This window comes from Hibiscus syriacus, unplaced genomic scaffold (genome assembly GCF_006381635.1).
Source record: "Hibiscus syriacus cultivar Baekdansim isolate YM2019G1 unplaced genomic scaffold, ASM638163v2 tig00112352_pilon, whole genome shotgun sequence".
In the NCBI taxonomy this organism is placed as follows: domain Eukaryota; kingdom Viridiplantae; phylum Streptophyta; class Magnoliopsida; order Malvales; family Malvaceae; genus Hibiscus; species Hibiscus syriacus.
The window spans coordinates 113,835-127,385 of record NW_024063312.1 but is presented as its reverse complement, the minus strand read 5'-3'; the positions used below and the strand labels follow the sequence as shown (position 1 = coordinate 127,385).

Sequence of the window (13,551 nt, the reverse complement as noted above, 5' to 3'; positions counted from 1 at the left end):
TTGCGCAGAAATCTCTGAAACTACTGTCTCTGTACTCTCCTCCATTGTCAGACCTCAACCGCTTGACTTTCAAACCAGTCTCATTTTCCACCATGACCTTCCATTTTCTGAAGGTATCAAAGACTTCTGATTTCTTCTTCAGAAAATAAACCCACACCTTCCTTGTTGAATCATCGATGAAGGTGACATAATATAGTGAGCCTGCAAGAGATGGAACAGGGGATGGTCCCCATACATCAGTATGAACTAATTCTAACCTTTCTGCCTTGGGAGTCTTGCCAATCTTTGTAAAACTGACTTTCTTTTGTTTTCCAAAGATGCAATCCTCGCATAGTCCGACATCTATATTCTTTAGATCCGGCAGCTTCCCTTTTGACAGAAGTATCTTCATTCCTTTCTCGCTCATATGACCGAGCCTTTGGTGCCATAGGTTTGATTTTCTATCAGCATCTGCTACTGCAATGATATTCTCTAAATTTGAGGTTACATAGAGAGTACCGGTCTTCTTACCACGAGCAATGACGAGTGCTCATTTGGTAATCTTCCATTCACAGCCTGAAAAAGTTGTACTATATCCTTCTCCATCAAGCTGTCCAACAGAAATCAGATTTCTTTTGAGGCTAGGAATATGTCTCACTCCTGTCAGCTTCCAGGTGGTTTGGTTTGGCAGCTTTAGTCGGATGTCTCCTTTTCCGACGATCTTCAAGGTTTCATCATCAGCTAGATGAACCTTCCCAAAATCACCACTGACATAGTTCTCCATGATTTCTCGGCATGGGGTGGAGTGGAAAGATGCCCCTGAATCCAAGATCCATGATTCAATCGGACTGTTGACGCTTAAAATCATGGCATCACCTGTCTCCTCCGTCATATTGGCAGATTCCTGTGCGCCGGTATTTGTCTTCGGTGCTTGACAATCTCTTTTGAAGTGACCCTTCTTGCCGCAATTATAACAGGTAAAATCTTTATTTCCTGTTCTTGATTTGTCCCTTCTGGATTTTGATCTGCCACGATTTGAATTTCTTTCTGAAGTTCTCCCTCTAGACTCCGTGTGCAAGGCTGAGGAGGTTGATGCTTCACCCGATTCTCTTCGTCGAATTTCTTCACTCAATACCAGATCCCGAACATCGTCGAATTTTAATTTGCTGTTTCCCGACGAACTGCTGACTGCTGTAACAGTAGCATTCCAACTGTCTGGTAGAGATGATAAGAGAATTAAAGCTCGAACTTCATCATCGAACTCAATTTCCACTAAACTCAACTGGGTTGTGATTGTGTTGAGTTCATTTAGGTGTTGTGCCACCGATGCCCCTTCCGCCATCTGCAAATTGAATAATCGCCTCATCAAATGAACTTTGTTTGAGGCCGATGGCTTCTCGTACATACTGGAGAGAGCCGCCATAAGACCCGCCGTGGTCTTTTCCTTTGCTATGTTAAAAGCAACATTGCGGGATAACGTCAGTCGGATAACTCCGAGGGCTTGTCTGTCGAGAAGAGCCCAATCTTCATCCTTCATGCCCTCTGGTTGCTTTCCTGAGAGAGGTTGATATAGATTTTTCTGGTACAAAAAATCTTCAATCTGCATCTTCCAAAAGCCAAAGTCCGCACTATCGAACTTTTCAATTTTCATCTTCCCTTCGTCTGCAGCCATCGCTCCCACTCGAATCTGGCTTCGTTTGGATCGTTTCTGACAATTCTTACGAATCACCGTGTATTAGAACACCACCGTTAACAAACTCGTATCGCCGACCAAATTTCACTATTCACGAAATTCACTATTCACGTGAATAATAATGAATAGTAACCTCGCAGAAAATTTGACAAAATTCACAACCAAAAGCTCTGATACCAGTTGTTAGGAAAATAAACCGAGTACAAGTAATTTCCCTATAACCAGATTAGTGAGAATGCAAAATAAAAGCGGAAAATAATACCCGAAATTGATAACGGAGTTCAGCCAATTGTGCTTACGTCTCCGGACTGCTGCAGATCTTTTACTAAGAGAGAAAATTTACAGGTGTTTACAAAACACTCACTACTCACAAGAAAACTCTCTAGTATTGGGAGAAAGAAATGATTTTTGGGATGATTTTGAAGCTAAATGGGTAATGGTATTTATAGTAGAAACTTAGGGACTAATCTTTGAAAATACCCTAAAGTGCAATGACTAAAGTGAATTTACCCATTCTTATTTTCAACAAACATCTACCAAAATTTTATCAAACTTTGAAAAACATTTTTGAAAGAAACATTTACCAAACTTTGAAAAAACATTTTCCAAAGTTAGTTGCCAAACTTTGAAACTTTTAACAAACTGGAATCAAATCAAGAAAATTTGGGTAACCCTGTTTTTCTTTCGACTTCAATCTCAAAACTAGGGGAAGCTAAACGATAGTACAACGAGGAAAGGATTTTGCCAAACCGAACCGCACAAATCCAAACCGAATTAAACCGCACTTAATTGGATCGGATCGGATCGGATTTTTTTTAGAAACATCCAAACCGATCCAAACCGTAAACATTTATATTTTCGGATCGGATGAATTTTTAGCCAAAAACCGATCCAAACCGACCGCGAACACCCCAATATGTATATATAATGTTTTTAAGTATGTTCATCAATCTTCCCAAATCATCATGGATTCGTTCAAGTCGTTTGAAGATATATATATATGAATAGCCATTTATCTTGCTGTCGTTATCAAAAGTTCATCAGAGTGATCACTAAAATTAAGATGGCAGAATTCAAGTGGCTTATATACACTGCATTCAACTACATCGCCTTGGAACAATTAGGTTATGGAACCACTAAACACATTTTGTCATATGTTATTTTCATGAGAATCCTTTTTGAAGATAAAAAATCGTGAAACTGGTGAACAGAAAGCAAATTCTTACAAACTATGATGTGTCGGAAAAAAACAGGTTCGGACATTGTTTCATAGGCTTTGGGAAGAGATGAAATCGATGGAGAATGTTAATGATGAGTTCTACTATGGGCTTTGTGAACAACTGAAAGAGTATAAAAACTGCAGTTGGCAACCTCTATTGGAGATGCCGACGCCTTTGCAACCCGGATATCTCCGACCAACATTGCCTCGTATCGTGATTGTCGTCCCAGTTTTGTTCATAGGTCTTGTATCTGTTGGTGCTTTGGTCTCTATAATATCTCCTTCGACACAAATCTTGGGTGAGAATCGAACGTGAGTGTGATTGGATCCATTGGTTTTGTTTGAATCAATAAAAACGCTGCAACATTTTTTAAAAACCAAAATTATAAATGTAATAACCATGCTTACATACATTAATTACAAAAGCTCAATATACTTCAAATTGATCCCATGCTAATATTTTGATAGATTTCTTTTTTCCTTCATGAACTGATCTGTTTCTGGAACTACAAATCATCCATGAAAAGAGCCCCATATCCACTTGATTTGATGAATTTCTTGAACAAAAGAACCAGACTTGCGATGGTAAGTCCGACAGCAGCCCACGTAAACAAGCGGTCCTCGACAGCAGGTCATTGAACCCTCATATCCGGCCTTTGCAGTGGTTGGTTACATGGTCCCCCAGCAGGAAACTCTCTCACAAGCCTCGTGTAAGCGGGAAAGGGATAAGCATTGCCGGGAGCCACGAATTGTTCTTCGACAACCCATTCACCTACTGCTTGATTTGGGTGCTCAATCTCAGTATCCACGAGTTGTTCTTCGACAACCCTGTCATTTACAGCTTGATTTGGGTGCTCAATCCCAGAATCCATTGTAGCAGAATCTTGCTGGTTGGCCTCGGCTTCTCCTTCCCTTTCAGTAGGGGAATGTTAAGGACTATGTTGAGGAAGATGTGGAGTCTTGCTTAACATATATTCATGTATTATGACATTAAAAAAACTTTATTAGCAGGGGAACAGGATCGCAATATGCAATCAGTAATCTCAACAAAACATACCTCATCGATAAGTTTCTGGCGTTTGAGATTCCCAAATTTCGGTGGTGCATCACGAGACTTGATGGTGAGGACACACCGCTCTTCCATATATTCTAGAGAACCTATGGCACCATTCGGGCTGGTGGGCATGAATGCAACCAGTGCCACCAGAGCAGTCCGCACTATCAACACCAACAGCCAAATTAGCCAGGTTTCATCCGAATCGGACACCCCATATCCGACTACTCACACACTAGTCAAAAGTAACATGGCTTAGAACAGATCAAGGACATGCCGGAATGACTATATATAAAACAGCACAAATGCAACATATCAAATAGCATTGTAATAAACATTACAACATATAAAATGTTCTTCATTTTCTGGATTTGGTATAACAATATATATCGAAACTTGCATTGCGATTGCCTTAAAGAGAAATGATACTCACCACTCCAAGATGGTTGCCAATGCTCCGGGTGGTGTTTCGATATACTCAAGCAAATCTTAGTTTGTGTTTCAAAACGTCCATTTGGCTGAAAATTTGAGCACACAAATGAACTTATTAAAACATCAGATTAGACAATTTACCAACAAAATGATATATATATATATATAAACACAATGTTGCTCGGACTCTTCATTTCTCTTGAAGGACATGGGTACTGTGTTCGACACTCATATCTAAGACATGACTACACAGATATGACCATCGAGAATCCTCCAAATGCATGGAAAAGTCTAACCATTACTCGTACGGGATACATATTCAAGTCCAAGTAACATAATGCATGTATGTATGCATGTATTTATATGTAAAAGCAAGGCCTTACAGCAGCAACATAAATGAAGGTGGCTTAAATGGATACTCAGCAGGCAATTGGATCCTTTCATGATAAATTCCTCCTTCAAATTCAGAATCCCTGGGACCCCTAATTGCAAATTGCCATTCAAATACATTCTCCTGAAGAAGGGGGGGGGGTGGGAAACCCAATTTTGTTCATCACAATCGTCAATAATCTCCGAACTACACAACAAATCAAACATTTTTCCTAAAATTTTCAAACCAGTTCCTGTTCCATCCAAAAAACCTGGAATAATTATAAAAAAGACCCTAAAGTTTTGAGTTTTTTTTTACCTCGAGAGGTAGGCTCATGAAGTCATCGGAAGGATTGGATTGCATCTCGTTAACCTATTGTAATATCCTCTTCACAGCCGGATTCTTGAGGTTATACTTGTATTCAGCCATTTGGATCACCGATCTGAGAAACAATCGTTCGTAAAATTGCCACCATACGAATTATTTTTTTGTCGACTGTCTGTATAAAAAGGAATACGTAAATGAGAAAGGGATGAGATTCGACGGAGAAGAATAGAATAGTTCAGAGTTCGGACTTGGAATTTAGTGGCTTGAATTGACACGTGTTGGCTATTTTCCCACGTAGCTATTTTTCATTGGATGAGAGATAATAGCTTGTGTTATTACCTTACTAGTTCGGTTAGATCAGGTTAGTATTGTGCCGTGTTATTTTTATCCTCAAACTATGTCATTTATTCTAAACTGATCCCAAATTTTAAAATATTTAGTTTCATTTTAAACTGTCGATATATGCTAATCATATTTCCTGTTAATAAAATCGTTATTTTAAACTATATTCTTGTATGTTTCTTAAAAAATAGATTAAACTATGATTGAAACTAATTAATATTAGGATGACTTTGAGCATAAAATTGAAAGATTCAAAAGTTTAAAGATCAATTTAGAATGAGGGTTATATTTTAGATATAAAATTAGAATAATTAAATATTTGAAGACTAACATAGAATAAGATTCATAATTTGATGATGAAATTTATAATATTTAAAAGTTTGAGGATTAATTTAATATAAGATTCCTAGTTTAAGCACGTGTAACGTAACTTTGTCTATTTTTTCCATTATAACATTTATTTTTAAAAATAGAAAAATTACATATATAATCACTAAGCTCTTAAAGTGTTTATACTTTGATCATAAAAGAAAGAAGATAGAATCCATGTCAACCAAGTTAACATATCACAGATTCTTTTAAATGAATGTTTTTTTAATAAAATGACAACACATGTCATGATCTTGTTGGATTTAGCACTGCATTTGATTGAAGTAAATTTCATGATTTGTAATTGTAAAATATTATGAAATTGGCCAACATCAGCTGAGGGTAAAAGTTGAATTTGCTCCAACAATACTGAGAAAAATGGCAATGGAAACAAACAGAAAGAACAAAATCCATGTCGATTGATGCAGGCCGCATTGCGGTATGTCTCTTTCATGTCTTAAATCAAGTGTTTAATCTCTGATTATTTTATGTTTTTTTGTCAGTCTCAAGTTGCTTGATATCTGAGATTTTCAGTCTTGTTTTGCTTGGCTGATTTGATTAAATTCCTCACCGATGATATCAGCTTTGATTGTGGCACCTGAGAATTTAATTTCTCATTCCATTAGGTAAAAAATTCTGGGTATGAATTTGATTTATTTATTATTTTAATCCAATTGGAATTCATTTAAAATCAGTATATACATTGTTCAAATTGCTCATATTATTGATCTTACCATGTCGAATGATGCTTTGTCTTTTGGTGACAACATTGGTGGATTCCCAGACAAGCTTAGTGTTTGCAAAAATGTATGTGAGAGTTTCAATGGAGGTTTCTATGGAGCACCCATTGATGGATTCTATAGAGATGACTCACTGCAACAACAGTTGCAGTTCCCGCTTGGACTGTTAAACAACTACGGTGGTGGATTCAAGCGATTGCGTACAGAAAAGAGAGTCGAGGAAGTCAATGATGAATCCGGAAACGGGGTCGACCAGAGATTGTCGACTGAGGATGTCGTGAGACTTGCGGGAGAGTTGTTTATCCAGTCATCTTGCCAAGGTATCGACAGTCTCTCTGTGCTCGATCATGGTTTCAATCTTTCGTTTTCGGGACTTTCCGATGAGGAGAGGAGGGATGTTGAGCTTGCTTTGCTCCTTCTAGCTGCCGCGGAGAAAGTCGAACATCGACAATATGAGCATGCAAGCAGATTGCTGAAACAATGTGAGTTCATGTCGTCGAAGACCGGAAATCAGGTTCAGCGAGTCGTCTATTATTTCTCCGAAGCACTTCGAGAGAAGATCAAGAGAGACAGGAAGGTTTTCGTCGAAGTCGGTGTTCAACTTTGATGAGTGGACGATGAGGCCTAATCTTACTTTATTAGCATTTCATGGTGAATTGCCTTTTCCACAGATTATACAATTTGCTGGGATTCAAGCCATTGTGGAAAATGTTGCAAAGGCAAAGAGGATTCACATAATTGATCTTTCAATCAAAAGTGGGGTTCAATGGACAGTTCTAATGCAAGCTCTTACGTCTCGACATGAGTGTCCGATCGAGCTCCTTAAAGTAACCACTGTTGCAACCGATGGGAAACAGTTAATCGAGGGCACCGGTAAGCGGCTGTTAAGCTTTGCTCGAAGCTTGGGATTACCTTTTTCTTTTAAGATTGTTATGGTCTCGGACATGTTGGATCTCAAAGAAGATCTCTTTGAACTTGATGCTAAAGAAACAGTTGCCGTCTATGCCGTAACGATTCTCAGGAGCATGCTTGCGATTCCGAACCGGCTCGAGAATATAATGAGAGTGATTAGACTCATCAACCCTTGTTTGATGGTGGTATCCGAAGTTGAAGCCAATCATAACTCACCGATCTTCGTGAACCGTTTCATCGAAGCTCTCTTCTTCTTCAGCGCATACTTTGATTGCCTTGCGAATTGCATGAAATGGAACCATGAAAATAGAGATATCATAGAATCAATGTACTTTGGAGAGGGGATTAGGAATATGGTAGCCACTGAAGGCGAAGAAAGGAAGGTCCGGAACGTGAAGTTCGATGTTTGGAGGGCGTTCTTCATTAGGTACGAAATGGAGGAGGCAGAATTAAGCATGTCATCTTTGTACCAAGCATACCTTGTTCTCAAATCCTTTTCTTGTGGGAGTTTCTGTACACTCGATATGAACGGGAAATGCCTACTTGTCGGATGGAAGGGAACGTCGATGCATTCGATTTCAGTATGGAGATTTTGTTTAAAATCCGAATTTAATGCCTTAAACATTTCCATGCTCTAGGTTAACTGTTAAAATAGTGAAAATCAAGAAGTGGGGATGATCATCAAGTTCCATAGTGCTTATAGTAATGGCAATCACTGTCCATACAAATACAATCGTCAGATACCGAACCGAGATTTTGCCTCTCTGCTTCGTGTAATCACCCTTACGAGGTGAGTTTGGGTAAGTCCAGGATTCAAATCTTAACATCTACGATCTTTTCCTATCTATATATGTATGATATCTGTTATAAGACTGCTCTATTTGATTGTATCAGCATGCATGCCAAAACATGACCAAAAGCATCAGTTTTTTCATCTACAAAGCAGATTTTGTCACCCATTTTAGAGCAGATTCCATCTATGTTATTTGAATTCGTCATTTCTCTAGTATCCGATGCATTTTCTGTACACATATTCGAACATAGATACGACGATGAATGAGAAACAAATGAAGCTGACCCTTCTCTAATTTGGTTTATATATGTGTATATATATATTGTACTATTGCCGGCCTATATTGCCCGTGCATTAAACGCCTGCATTTGTTGGATTTATCAGCAGCAAAGGTCATATGCAAAAAAATAGGATTTGGTCCCTATACTTTAATTTGACATAATTTGATACTCTTATTTTTATAATGATATGGAGTTTCCACGTCAGCATTTGAACTGGAGGATCAAATTAGCATAGTAGAGGACCAAGTCCACCCTGCAACAGACCAAAAGTTTCAAAGAAAAAAAAAGAGAGGAGTTGCCATCATAACTAGCTGTATGCCCTCTCTTGTTTATATCTTTCAGATTAGATTTTATAATCATCTTTTGAGGATCTTACAGAGATAAAATGGATGTTAAGAAGGCCAATGAGCTAATCATGGCTGGTTCTACTGGTCAATCATCAGCTGCAAGGCTTATCGAAATCGCAAGATCGAGCTTCAACAAGGTATCTTCCATGGAATCTTTCGATAATCTCTCCGAGCTCAACAAGTTCTTCAATGGCGGTCACTTTAACCTTACGGGCAACGAGATCAAAGACGTTGAGCTCGTGATTCTTTTATTAGCTTCATCTAACGATATCAGTAATCAACGATTGGATCGTGCGAGTAAGTTCCTCAACCTATGTGATTTCTTGTCTTCCAATGTTGGGACAACAATCCAGAGAGTTGTCCATTATTTCAGCAAAGCTCTACGAGACAAAATCGACAGAGAAGATTGGGTAACCTCATCAAAAACCGGTGGGGATACTAATAATAAACTGTCACACCCTGATGAAACAATGGTGAGTTTGAGCCCTGCACTCATTACATGTTCATTGAAGCTTCCATTCATTCAAGTCACACAGTTCGCGGGTCTCCAAGCCATCATAGAAAGCGTTGCTTCATCGAAACGGGTTCATTTCATCGACATGGCTATAAGAAGTGGAGTTCAATGTATATCCCTAATGCAAGCTCTAGCAACTCGGGATGAGCCCCGAATCGAGCTTCTCAAAATAACCGCCATTGGAACGACATTGCAGACCAAGATCGAAGAGACAGGTAACAGGCTGTCGTGTTTCGCACAAGCTTTGAACATACCATTTTGTTTCAACAGTCATGGTGACCAACCTCGAACACATTGACGTGAACTTGTTCGAGTTAAACGATGATGAATCCGTTGTTGTCAGCTCCCGTCTCCTGCTGAGAAACACGTTAAGACAGCCCGGTAGCTTGGAATCTATGATGAGAATGTTCAAGAACTTGAATCCATGCATTGTGGTGATCACCGAGTTCGAAACAGATCACACGTCCGGGATCTTCCTGGACCGTTTCTCGCAAGCGCTAACATTCTACACCGCGTTTTTCAATTGCCTCGAGGATTGTATGGATAAAACTGACGAAAATCGGAAGGTTTTGGAAGGTTCATACTTAGGTGAAGAGATTAAAAACATCGTCGCAGCTGGAAACGATGATAGGATCTTCATGGACATGAAAATCGAAGAATGGAGAAGCTTATTCACGAGCTTCGGAATGATGGAAACCGAGTTGAGTTCTTCGGCATTGTATCAAGCCGATTTGGTGGCTAAACAGTTTGATCCTGGGAATTCTTGTAGCTGTAATATGAACGAGAAGTCATTGGTTGTTAACTGGAAAGGGACTCCAATTGTATCTCTGTCTACTTGGAAATTATGTTAACAAAGAAAACCAAGTAGGACTTGCAATGTAAAACGCAAAAATTTCCAATAGATCCAAAGTAAAACCTTTTTTACTGGTCAAATTCCAATTCTAGTCCTCCTATACTTAAATTCGAATTTAAAGTAAAAAATACTCAACTTGATCTTAAAAAATAATTGTCTCTTGTATATTTAGATATAATTGTAATAATATTTTTCTATATACTTTTTAATTAGGGGTCGATTTTATCCAATAAAAATAAAATTATATATATATATATATTTATCAAATCAAATCAAAATATATTAGAGTTTTTATCCAAAAATCGAATTATATTTTAAGATTTCTCTCAATAAATCCTAATAAAATCGGATAGAAAAAATATGATTGAATTTAATATATTAAAAATCCGACCTATATTTATCTCTCTGGCCAAACCCCAAAATATCCTGAACTTTATATAGTTAGAAGACTTTAGAACTCGAAATAACATATCCGAATTTACAAGTCCAGTCGATAATGTTTTAGAGTATTGGAAAAAGGAAGGAGAAAGAACAAGCAGTTCAGTAACTTAGAAGCAGGAAAATTCAAAGAAAGTCTCAAAAACCAGCACTTCCAGTGGCAAAGATCACCATGACCGAGACATGGCTGAGGAAGCATCGTTTATTGTACGTTGGAGCCACTAGACACTCTTTAATCCACGCCATTCGAGATGGGAACATCGATATTTCCGCCTTCAAAACATGGCTGGTGCTGATCTGATCTTTGATTCTTGCTATTTCCATGCTTAATTGCATTCCAACTGCAGAAAAATTATGGGGTTTTATATGGAAATATGGTTGTTTTGGATTCATATGAATTTTTCAGGGGCAAGATTACATATTTGTTAGAGCTTTTGTGCCGTTTATAGCGAGTGTGTTGATTAAAGCTTGGAAAGAATCAAATGATCGTGATAATGATGTTGAAGTGATACTAGGTGGTGTGTCTGCTTTAAATGATGAGATTTCTTGGTTCAAGAAAGAAGCTTCTAAGTGGGGTGTTCAGCTCTCAAATATTGTTCCTCAGAAAGCTAATCAAGAATACTGCAGGTAATTTCTTATATGTATATGTGTATGTTGTTTACCTAGTGTTTGTTGTTTTGATTATCCATGTTTTGGTCATTGCCTTGAATTTCGTTTTTCATTTTAGTGGCATAAGAGGGTGGAAATTTGTATTGATTTGAACAATTTCGTGATTGTTGATGGTTAGGACCTCTGTTACTCTGAATCGGATTTGCTACGAGTACGAGTATGTTTGATTTCTTTTAAGTTTTTTCATGTATTTTGAGGATTCCTAGATGACCATATTTTCATACTCGAACATAGATAAGGACAGTTCATTGTCGGTGTGGTGTTACTTGGACTTTAGAGTGAGTGTTCAACATATATTTGAATTCTTATAGAAGTTTCTTCTTCATATATTTGGAGAATCGTACTATCATATTCATGTTAGATACATATCGAGATATGCATCCAACAAAGCTGTCTAGGTGGGCATAAGGATTTTGTGGGGGGAAAATGAAGAATCGGAGCATCGTTGCTTGCTTGTTAGTTGCCGACTTCTTATCCTTGTTACCCCTGCACAATGGCATAGTTATTGTTATTCCAATGGTATAGTGTTTGCTTGATATTGTTATTCCAATGGTATAGTGTTTGCTTGATCATCTTTGGGTTCATCTCTAATAGAAAAAGGCTTCCTCAGTTGAATTCCCAGACACTTATTCCTTGAAAAGATATATATATATATATATATATATATGCATGTTAAGATCTTTGAAGATATGGCGAGGCTTGGTGCGATTGATTCGGATGACTTATGGAATGAACACTATCGTTGTTAGAAGTTACTGGTATCGAACAAGTCTCTTGAACTCGAATTCAAGAACCGAATTGAAATTACGAGGAGGTAACCCCTTCTTTAGTTACTTGATTGCCCTTTGTAAACCTGTGTCGAATTTGAAGTGTCTGCTCACTGCTGTGCATAATGTTCTTTGCATTACAGGTTTTCTGTCCTTAAGTCCTTGTCAGTAGTGTCCTAGATATGCCTTGAGCTGTGCATATATGTTCTGTGTGTTTATGTGTTTTCCATTATTAAGCCTGTGTCAACGTGTAGTGTCGTATATATCGTCGTAGATATCGTAAATGTGTGTTAAGCTGTGCATGTATGTTCTGTGTTTGTGTGTTTTCTATCATTAAGGCCGTGTCAAACTCGTATGTTCTGTTTTTATGCGCATTCTATCATTAAGCCCATGTCCAACTCGTAGCGTCGTAGACATCATTATCGTGCATTGAGTCGTGCATATATATTCTCATCATTACTTGTTTTTCCATCCTTAAGCTCGTCTCAGACTTGTAGTGTCATCGATATGCTTTGAGCTGTTGCAGATTTCTCGAGAGCTTAACAAGCCCAGAAGTCGAATACACCGTTGCAATCGTTGCATTTTGGGCGATCGAAACCGTCTATCAAGAGAGTTTCGCGCACTGCTTGGAAGAAGACAGTAAAACCGCACCAGAACTCAAAGAAACATGCCAAAGATGGGGAAACCAAGGGTTCGCCGAGTACTGTAATTCCCTCAGAAAAATCGCCGACCGACAGCTAGAAAATGCCTCCGATGATGCCATCACGAAAGCTGAAGCAACGTTCCTGCAAGTTCTCGAATATGAAGTTGAGTTCTGGAATATGAGCCATGGAGGAACCTGAACCTCTTTTCCCCTAGAAGTGAATAGAAATTAGCTTGTAAAATCTCTGAGAGTTGGTTGCATGCTTTGCCTTTGGGATCTTGAAAGCATTATGATATCGTAAGCATTATTAGTACATGGATGTCTGCTATCTGCATGTAGTTTTATATTAGGTAAAGTACACTCATGGTCATTGAACTATATTTAAATAATTATTTTGACTATTGAATCATCAGAAATCATAAAATCTTCAGTAAATTTGTTAAATTGTCATAAAGCTATCAATATATACATTGAATTGCTTTAAAATTACCGTAAAATTTTATCGAAATATTATAAAATTATGATAATATTTTATCAATTTTTTATATAACAATCATTAAATCTATCAACATTTGTGAAATTTTTACTCAGACTCATTAATAATTTAGTTTTTTTTCTTACTTTTTTCAATAAAGAAGACATGTAGTCCAATCAAGTTATGTCATGTATGATAAATGTTTTATAATTACCTTTTTACATGGGTAGAATTTGATTGGAACATATCATCATTTTTCAAAGGAAATCATACCGATATTAAAATTATAATGAATTAAAAGTTAAGAAAATAAATTTATTGTAAAGGGTGAAGT

The 13,551-nt window shown here is 37.7% G+C and overlaps 2 protein-coding genes and 2 pseudogenes across 2 annotated transcripts; 3 read left to right on the top strand and 1 right to left on the bottom strand.

The window, feature by feature from the left end:
- Positions 1-3,308: 3,308 nt before the first annotated feature.
- Positions 3,309-5,239, bottom strand: LOC120178525 (annotated as a pseudogene).
- Positions 5,240-6,508: 1,269 nt separating this feature from the next.
- Positions 6,509-8,075, top strand: LOC120178524 (annotated as a pseudogene).
- An 821-nt stretch (positions 8,076-8,896) lies between these two features.
- Positions 8,897-10,223, top strand: LOC120178523 (DELLA protein GAI1-like). The gene is made up of 2 exons (XM_039184342.1): positions 8,897-9,587; positions 9,643-10,223. The coding sequence occupies exons 1-2, from the start codon at positions 8,897-8,899 to the stop codon at positions 10,221-10,223; spliced, it is 1,272 nt and encodes a 423-aa protein (XP_039040273.1).
- Positions 10,224-10,732: 509 nt separating this feature from the next.
- LOC120178519 (probable bifunctional TENA-E protein) lies at positions 10,733-13,055 on the top strand. The gene is made up of 3 exons (XM_039184338.1): positions 10,733-10,952; positions 11,070-11,290; positions 12,626-13,055. The coding sequence occupies exons 1-3, from the start codon at positions 10,836-10,838 to the stop codon at positions 12,939-12,941; spliced, it is 654 nt and encodes a 217-aa protein (XP_039040269.1). The 5' UTR covers positions 10,733-10,835; the 3' UTR covers positions 12,942-13,055.
- The last annotated feature ends 496 nt before the right edge of the window (positions 13,056-13,551 follow it).

What these genes read in the sequence shown, in the direction of transcription:
- LOC120178523 (XM_039184342.1), top strand. Translation starts at nt 8,897, where the DNA reads ATGGATGTTAAGAAGGCCAATGAGCTAATCATGGCTGGTTCTACTGGT. An exon ending in GACCAAGATCGAAGAGACAG is followed by an intron (nt 9,588 to 9,642) that starts GTAACAGGCTGT and finishes TTGTTTCAACAG; the next exon opens with TCATGGTGACCAACCTCGAA.
- LOC120178519 (XM_039184338.1), top strand. Translation starts at nt 10,836, where the DNA reads ATGACCGAGACATGGCTGAGGAAGCATCGTTTATTGTACGTTGGAGCC. An exon ending in CCGCCTTCAAAACATGGCTG is followed by an intron (nt 10,953 to 11,069) that starts GTGCTGATCTGA and finishes TGAATTTTTCAG; the next exon opens with GGGCAAGATTACATATTTGT. An exon ending in GCTAATCAAGAATACTGCAG is followed by an intron (nt 11,291 to 12,625) that starts GTAATTTCTTAT and finishes GAGCTGTTGCAG; the next exon opens with ATTTCTCGAGAGCTTAACAA.